At 42.1% G+C, this 8,846-nt stretch overlaps 1 protein-coding gene and 1 long non-coding RNA gene across 2 annotated transcripts; both read left to right on the top strand.

Moving 5' to 3' along the window:
• The first annotated feature begins 29 nt into the window (after window positions 1-29).
• TDP2 (tyrosyl-DNA phosphodiesterase 2) lies at window positions 30-7,678 on the top strand. Its single transcript, XM_009471330.2, has 7 exons — window positions 30-242; window positions 322-422; window positions 3,464-3,631; window positions 4,963-5,054; window positions 5,517-5,635; window positions 6,017-6,187; window positions 7,025-7,678. The coding sequence occupies exons 1-7, from the start codon at window positions 30-32 to the stop codon at window positions 7,304-7,306; spliced, it is 1,146 nt and encodes a 381-aa protein (XP_009469605.2). The 3' UTR covers window positions 7,307-7,678.
• LOC148057405 (uncharacterized) lies at window positions 432-2,108 on the top strand. The gene is made up of 2 exons (XR_015704832.1): window positions 432-602; window positions 711-2,108. It is a non-coding gene; the product is annotated as an uncharacterized LOC148057405 (long non-coding RNA).
• Window positions 7,679-8,846: the final 1,168 nt, after the last annotated feature.

The following is an 8,846-nucleotide window of genomic DNA, read 5'->3' as shown; positions in this document are numbered from 1 at the left end:
CGCCCGCAGCGCCCCGCCGCCGGGGAGCCATGGAGACGGGGGCGGAGGAGCGGCGGGAGGAGGACGGGGCGGACCGGTGCCCGCGGGCGGGGGAGCCGCTGCCGGAGGAGGAGGATGAGGATGAGGAGGCGTTACACCTCGCCAAGCGGAGGAAGCTGCTGTGCTCCGAGTTCGCCGCCATCACCAGCAGCGACGCGGCGGTGGCGCGCAGCTTCTTGGCCGGCAACGACTGGCACATGGAGGTACGCCCGGGGGCGGCGGCGGGGCCGCGGGGTTGCCCCGGCGGCGGCCCCTTCCCTGCCATCTGCTTCTGTGTTTCAGAGGGCGCTGAACGCCTATTTCGAGCCACCGCTGGAGGAGAAGGCGGCGGAGGAGGCGGCGGCAGGCGGGGTGCCGCCGGCCTGCGCGGGGCCCGGGAGCTGGTAGGTGACCCCCGCTGCCCCCGCTAGTTCTCCTTGTTTCCCAAGGCTGCCCCCTTCGAGGGGAATAGCCAGCTCCTCTTGAGAGGCTGTCAGGCTTGTGGGCTGCACTTTCCCTCTGTGAGTGCTTCAGCTGCCTTCCTCTGGGCTAGTAGATGGTGAGCCTTTCGGAGAAGGGACAAGGTAATTTTCTTTTCATTGTCTTGTCTTGTGCAGCAATACATATGCAGGTTTTACTGTACACACACACATTTGTATATGTATAAACTGTGCATGTATGTCATATGCTAGCTCTTGTGAGGCCCCGCCTGGAGTACTGTGTTCAGTTCTGGGGCCCCCAACGTAAGAAGGACAAGGACCTGTTGGAGCGAGTCCAGAGGAGGGCCACCAAGATGGTCAGAGCACTGGAGCACCTCTCCAATGAAGACAAGCTGAGAGAGTTGGGCTTGTTCAGCCTGGAGTAGAGAAGGCTCTGGGGAGACCTTAGAGCAGCCTTCCAGTACCTGAATGGGGCCTACAACAAAGCGGGAGAGGGACTTTTTACAAGGGCACACAGCGCTAGGATAAGGGGTAATGGCTCTAAACTGAAAGAGGGTAGATTTAGATCAGGTATAAGGAAGAAGTTGTTTACTATGAGGGTGGTCAGGCACTGGAACAGGTGGCCCAGAGTTGTGCGTGCCCCATCCCTGGAAGTGTTCAAGGCCAGGTTGGATGGGGCTTTGAGCAAGCTGGTCTAGTGGAAGGTGTCTGCCCATGGCAGGGGCGTTGGAACCAGACGACCTTTAAGGTCCCTTCCAACTCAAACCATTCTATGATTCTATGATTTATATTTTTATAAATAAAATTGACATGTACATGCACACCTTGTTAAATGTACCAGTGGAAGTTAGGATCTAAGATCTGTGTGTCACACACACTGACGATCTCACAGCGTACCTGTAGGGCATACCAAGGGTATTGAACTGCATGTGGAATTGAACTTTTACAGATCCCTGCCACTCACAGTCCTGAGGGAAGCTTTTTTTCCTATAGATTTATTTATTACGGACTTGCATGTTACATAGAAGAGCCCTTATGATCTTTGTAGTTATGAATAAGATGTATTTGATAACAGCATACCTGTTTTTGCTTGATATGTATGTATGAAAAAATGCAAGCCTACTGAACATTCGCACTGGTCTCTAGGTAGTCCACAATGAGTCAGAACTGGCAGCACCTTTTTCTTTTCTAGCATCTGTCTGACTTTGCACTGCGGCTTCTGTCTTGAGCTGTTGTATGCAGGGTGTGTTGGGAGGGAGGACTATTTGGAGACCTCCCAGTCGGGGGAAGATCACTGCAGACCATGCAGACTTACATATTTCATCTCATAGTACTTCAGGTTACAGTATAAATATAAAAAGTCGTCATGGAAATATTTGAGGCATATACCACATTATTTACCTACTGAAATATCCCTTAACTTCCTCTCCTTTGTCTGCTTTTCTTTTTCTGTTCAGTTTAGATTACGTATGCATGGTAGTGTTATCTTACATTTTTTTGTGAAGCACCAAGAACAAAACCAGTACTAAATTCTAGGGAATAGATTTGTTTTGGTTCCAGGCCTTATTTTCTTGTGCGCATACAAATTCTGTGTTTAAAAACAAAACTCTAGTATCCCAACTTTGCCAAAATACAGTTTGTCTAGTCTTAGCTATACTTTTTAATGTATTTTGTTACAGACTTTCCTTTTACTCAAGCAATTTACATTGTATCAGTGTTGTGGTTTAACCAGGGTGAGCAGCTCAGCCCCACACAGCCACTTACTGACTTCTCCGGGGTGGGATGGGGGAGAGAATTGGAAGGGTAAAAGTGTGAAAACTCGTGGGTTGAGATAAAGACAGTTTAACAGGTAAAACAAAAGCCGTGCACACAAGCAGAGCAAGACAAGGAATTCATTCACTACTTCCCATGGGCAGGCAGGTGTTCAGCCGTCTCCAGGAAAGCAGGGCTCCACCACGCGTAATGGCTACCTGGGAAGACAAGTGCTGTAACCCTGAACGTTCCCCCGTCCTCCTCCTTTCCCCCAGCTTTTATTGCCGAGCACAGTGTCATATGGCATGGGATATCCCTTTGGTCGGCTGCGGTTGGGGTCGGCTGTCCCAGCTGTGTCCCCTCCCAACCTGCTGCCCACCTCCAGCCTACTTGCTGGTGGGGCAGTAGGAGAAGCAGAGGAGGCCCTGCTCAGCAACAGCTAACACATCCCTGTGATACCAACACTGTTTTGGTCACAGGTCCAAAACACAGCACCATCTGAGATGCTATGAAGAAAATTAACTCTATCCCAGCCAAAACCGGTACAATCATGTGATAGCAGGTAGAGTCTGGTTCTCTTTAGCAACACAGTCCCCAAACAGTTACTAGACTGGGCACTCAGACTTTGACAGTGGTGTTTAGCCTTTATCAAATCCACAGGGTAAACAGGGCCTGTGTTTTTGATGTGGGATATGGGGTGCATATTCCCAAAGAAAAGGACTATCAATTTGTCATAGAGTGAGTCTGCACATGTACCTCCCCAGGGGGTTCAGCAATTGGAAGAATCTCAGCTGTATTACAAAGATCGGCACATAAAAGCGAGTCCTGGTTGCAGTTCTTTGTTTCTGATATGCTGAGAAGTGTCTGAAAAACTAATGTACACAGCCTGCCTCTAGCATGGGGAAAGACTTCAGTTACTCAAGTGCTTTGGATTACATTGATCGCCATCTGATTAACTTAAATCGGAATGGTAAATGTTATCTTGTGTCTATCTTATGTCTCTAACGAGGAAGATAAACCACTTACTTCACCTGTGTTCTAAGGCTCTGTATGACTATGGTCTGTATGTTTTAGTTACCATGCTTTTAAATTATGTTGAGATCAATACATGTTAACTTATTTGTGGGGAAAGTTTTAGATGGCCACCTGTAAGTTGTGATGGGTCTAAAACATTTTCCTTTAGAAGATAAGGGAGATAATTGCAGGAAGAATAGTATTATGCATGTTGACAAACAAGTAAACTCTCTCTTTAGTATTGACCTGACAGCAGATGCAACTACTAGTAATGCCGGTGTCAATAGTGCAGACTTGAGGCAAGAAGAAGATGACAGCAGCTTCTCACTGATAACCTGGAACATTGATGGGCTGGACCTAGGAAATCTAAAAGAACGAGCTAGAGGAATCTGTTCTTACCTGGCGTTGTAAGTATAGCTTCATCTTTATATTGTCATGTACCCAGCTTTAAAGGAAAAAGCAAGCTTCTTGTTTTAGATATTTATGAATCTTCATGCCCAAATTATCTTAACGTTAGGTGCAACAATACAAACACTTTATAAATCCTAAATAGCTGAATAAAAGTTGATATACTGGTTGGAAGAGGTGTGAACTTATGCAGCATCCCAAAGGTTAAATATTTTGCGATGCTTACTTCAAAAAGCTTTTTTTATAATGAACAATATTGTTCAAGTTGCAGTCATACATCAAGAGCGTGCTTCATGCTTCCATCCTGTAGATGAGAGAAGGGTAAAACTACAAGAAACTTGTTTGTCTCATTCCAGTAGTTTGAATTAACCTCATGCTAGAGCAAACTGTTTGAAACAACAACAAAGATTTTTGTAGTGAAATGTGAGAAGTGACTCTCTTGCCATTACTGGTACTTGTCTATCGAAAAAGAAAATGTGCAAGGTAAAATAAAAACAATAGAATCTGTGATACCTTTTATAGTTCCACCAGTGGAAGCCTCCCATGAATATATTTATGAGCAATTTAACAATTACATAAGTTGATTTATCTTAATACAGTAACTTAGTGTAAATGAAATGATTTAAACAAGTAATAATTTAAGTTCCTCTTAAAACAGCAGAAACCCCTTAAATAAGTCAGTTTTCACTTGATTTTGTTAATCTGGGGTGACAATATTTTTCTTCTGTAAATAAGGCCTTAGGTTTGTCCTTCACCTGCTTAAAGCAGGGCTATTCAGCAGTGTAGCAAAAGTAGGGACAGCTGTAAAGTCATGTCTAAATCAGCATTTTCAGGACTGCTGCCCCACATGAACTGTTACTTTAAGAAATAAAAGAGCTTGGCATCAATGAGACTGGAGAGAATGAGTGGCAGGTTACCTGAGGGGATCTGATGTAAGGGTAGCAGCTGGAATCTTCTGGAGAACTTAGATGTTGCAGAATATGTTCCAAAGCTGCTTTGCAGCTGCTTAAGTTGAATTCCTCATGTATGTAGTATATGAAACCTGTGCAAACGTTTGCAAGATCAAGGTATAAGGAAGTCGTGCATTTTATTACCATGTAAGTTCCATGTCCATAATAATCATTGTTTCCTCCCTTTTAGCAATGGTGATGTGTCTACATGCTACTAAATGTGATGGAGAGAGTTTTTTTCTTTTTTTAAAAACCAGATTCTTACAATATCTAGGAAGACAAGGTGCACCTGAAATCCCTGACCCTGTTCCATTTGGCCTCGGAGTGTAACAGTACTACCTTTCAGTAGTTAATTTAAAATCTTGTCTTGCTGATTTCAGATACAGTCCAGATGTCGTGTTTTTACAAGAGGTCATCCCACCACATCTCTCTCTTCTACAGATGAAAGCAGGCAGTTACACTATTATTCCAGGTAAGAAATAACCCTGTTTCTGAAGACAGAAACCAGAAAAAGTAAGTTTGATTTTATTCCGTCTACCGTGCCAAAATCTCTGACCATTTGTAGGAATGAAAAGAGTAAAGTGAAGAAGCACTTAAATTACTTTCTGTGTTTTGATATCAGGATATAGTTTGATGCAAATTGTGCATGTGAAAAGCTTGCTTGCCTGGTGGTTTCCTTTGTATTTTTTCCTGCATTTTGAAAGACTGCTAGGAAGGGTAGCCAAAAAAGTGCCATAGATAAGTAATTTCTTAAATATCTGCATTTAAAAAATCTGAAAAATTCACACCGCTCTTATGAAAGTTTTAACTAATGACTTTGTACATCTTACAAATTAACGTGATTCTCCCAGATCATGGTAAAAAGGTCTCTTTCAGAACCTTAACTTTATGGCAGAAGATATCCGCGACCATTTCTTTCCCCATTCCTCTTTAGGTAACATAGATGGCTATTTCACTGTCATAATGTTGAAGAAATCAAGAGTGAAGCTACTGAAACATGAGATAATACCTTTCCCAACAACCTCCATGATGAGGAACCTTTTGGTTGTGCATGTGAGTGAGTCAGTATGTACTAAACAGCTGTATTTCTGCCTTCAAAACAAAAAGTCCCAGGAAAGTCTAGACTGGCTTTACTCTATGACAGTCTCAAACAGCAGAAAAACTTCTTCTCCAAAAATACAAACCCCGTTGCATTTGATGCTAACAAACTTAAATCTTTTATATAACTTACTGGCCGTACTTTGTTTTCAAGTCTCATAACCTCTGAAAGCAAAACTAAAAGCCTGTTATCCTCCTGTAAGCTACTTTTCTTCAGTGTAAAACTAATATTAACCAGAGCTCTGTCATTCAGTAATTTACTTTGTGATTAGATTTTGTCTTTGACCTTCTTATCACGGTGTGGATAGTAACATTGCCTCTTTGTTTCACACACAGGTGAGCATATCTGGTAATGAAATTTGCCTTATGACCTCTCATCTGGAAAGCACTAAAAATCACTCTAAGGAGCGTGTGAAGCAACTGCAAATAGTGTTAAACAAAATGCAGAAGGAGTCCGAATCCGCCACTGTTATATTTGGAGGGGATACAAACCTCCGAGACAGCGAGGTAAATAGAAATAAACAACCTTGTTATTTTGAGAAGGTATTCTGACAAAGTCTTCTCAGGCTTTTCAGTTGTCTTTATGAGAAACGACCTGCTTAGGCAGAACAGAGGTATGCAACATTTATTCTTAAAAAGTGGAAATGTGACTAAGTTGAAGCTGTGGCATTGCTAGGCTGAGGCATTGTTGCAGCTGAGGTGATATATATGAAGAGCTTCCCCCCTGCCAATAAAATGCTTTATTGGCAATATTTATAGCTGAGAAGATGCAGGGATAGTCGATGAAGTTTCGACTTCAAAAGCGTGTTCTCATTTTGAGAACCTGATCTTTACTTGCTCAACTCTGTGATTCTCAGACTTAATGCTTGTAGAATCAATGAAAGAAGAGGGTGCTCTGGAGAAATAAATCTTGGGAGTTTAAACTTAATCCCCCATCATTGAGACATTCAAAATTAGAAGTAGTTTTTGGCTGATGATATTAAAAGTGAAATTTGTGCATTATTACTAAAAGGTCAGTGTTTCGTCTTTCCCTATCATGAAATTCCATTGCTATGAACTGGAATGACATCGTTTCAGAGAACACGGTGTTGATGCCCATACCTCAGAATTTCAGAGCTGAATGTTTATTTTGTAACATGTTTTGGATTTAGAAAGTACTACAGGAATTGGTCATGCTTTAGAGTATCCTGAGAAATACCACAATTTAGAAACTTCTCCAATATATTTGTTTTTAACAACTCATATTTTGCAGAAAAAAGTGATATTGTGACAACTCAGTTCTGTTTTTGAAGGTAAAATTTGTGAATTCAGTATCTCATGGATTCCCCCCACCTCTATTTTCAGGTTACTAAACTAGGTAACTTACCTAACAACATTACGGATGTCTGGGAGTTTTTGGGTAAACCTCAACACTGCCGCTATACTTGGGACACCCACTCCAATACCAATCTGGGTGCAGAGTACAAGTGCAAGATGAGGTTTGACCGCATTTACTTTCGGCCTGCAGCAGATGGGGGACATATTATTCCACGAAGTATGGACTTAATTGGATTGGAAAAACTAGACTGTGGCAGATTCCCTAGTGATCACTGGGGTCTTCTGTGTAACTTTGATGTGATATTGTAAAAAAGAAAAAAGGCTTGCATTGTTAGTTTTTAGGTGATCTGTTCTTGTTTTTACAAAATTTTACCCTCTCAGTTTAAGTAGGATGTATTTAAATCTTCAACCCTAACACATTCTCCGCTCTTGACTTATGCTGGAATGGCTTCATTTCAAGCCGGGGTCCCCTTTTCCTCATTGTATGCATCTGTTCTTGAATCACGTTTTTTAAATATTTATTTTTAACAATGTATGCAAATATAAAAACAAATTCTAGTTTTAAGATGGGAGGAAAAACCTGTAAATAAAATTCATAAACATACTTGGTGGCTTAAAAGATGCTTTTATTTTGGCATGTGTTATAATCTCATAATAAATGCTTTTCTTATTTTAAGAATACTTTTATTATGCCTGCTTTGTTTCTTTTGTAACCATTTCCATCATCCTTTACAACTGTCTTTTGTAGAATGTTTTGTATTAGCTTCTGAAGTTTGTGTTGTACCTATGTATGCCTTCAGGCAAGACAATAAAGGAGCTGAGGAAAGAATGACTAGATTATCACAGAATAAGGGTTTCTTAAGTAAGGATTAAACTAATATTGAACAGATTTAAGAATGATATGCCTTCTATTCGACAAGAAAAGCATGTAGAGAGATGCACACAAGTTGTTCACTTGGGATGGTGTATACCTTGCTTTGTATTTATTAACCGGAATATGAGTTGCAGATTAAATTGTGTTATCTTTCCAGTGAACCTCTAGAAACAATGCTCTTAAACTGCTGTGCAAAGCCTGAACAGCTCAGGGTCTCGCTGAGTAAGAAAGCCTGTTTGATCTTTTGCAAAGAACTGTGTAATCAATCTCATAGAAGCTGTCGTTTTATAGATGTGCAAAGTACTGAGCTGATTTAAAATGGGAAGGCTTCTAACTTTCTAACGTGAAGTTCAGTGCACAGGCATGGAGAGGAAGTACAGACGACGGGTGTCAGTGATGCAAAGTGAACATAGAGACAGCCTAAATTCCTTTACCTCTTTGTTGTTGTTGTTTGTCTTTGGTCTTAACCCCAAAGCTTACAAACAACTTGTGTTTTGCTGGACTTCTGTGGTGGGTTGGCCCTGGCTGGTAGCCAAGCTCCCACCCAGCCGCTTGCTCAGTCCTCCTTTCCCTAGTGAAATGGGAGGAGGAAATAGGAAAAACAAACAAGAAAGCTCATGGGTCAAGATAAAGACAGGGAGATCACTTACCAATTACCCTCATGGGCAAAACAGACTCTATTTGGGGGAAATTAATTTATGGCCAATTAATATAGATAATTAATTACTGATTTGGGTATTGGGAAGCAAGAAGATGAACACTAAAATACACCTTTTTCTCTGCCCTTTCCTTGGCTTGATGTCACTCCAGGCTCCTCTCCTGCCCCTTGTTGTCGCTGCAGGTTGCACTCTGTCCCTGCAGCAAGGTCAGGAGCAGCGCAAGAGGGGTTTGTGGTCGGCTGTGTCCTCCCTCTCCTGCTTCTCTGCTCCGGGGTGCGTCCTCCACAGGCTCTGGCAGTATGTGCTCTGCCATGGA

Source organism: Nipponia nippon, unplaced genomic scaffold (assembly GCF_047370975.1).
Source record: "Nipponia nippon isolate SJK-2023a ecotype South Korea unplaced genomic scaffold, ASM4737097v1 scaffold_1, whole genome shotgun sequence".
Classification (NCBI taxonomy): domain Eukaryota; kingdom Metazoa; phylum Chordata; class Aves; order Pelecaniformes; family Threskiornithidae; genus Nipponia; species Nipponia nippon.
Note: the sequence above shows the minus strand (reverse complement) of the source record. Positions and strands in the feature narration are given on the sequence as shown.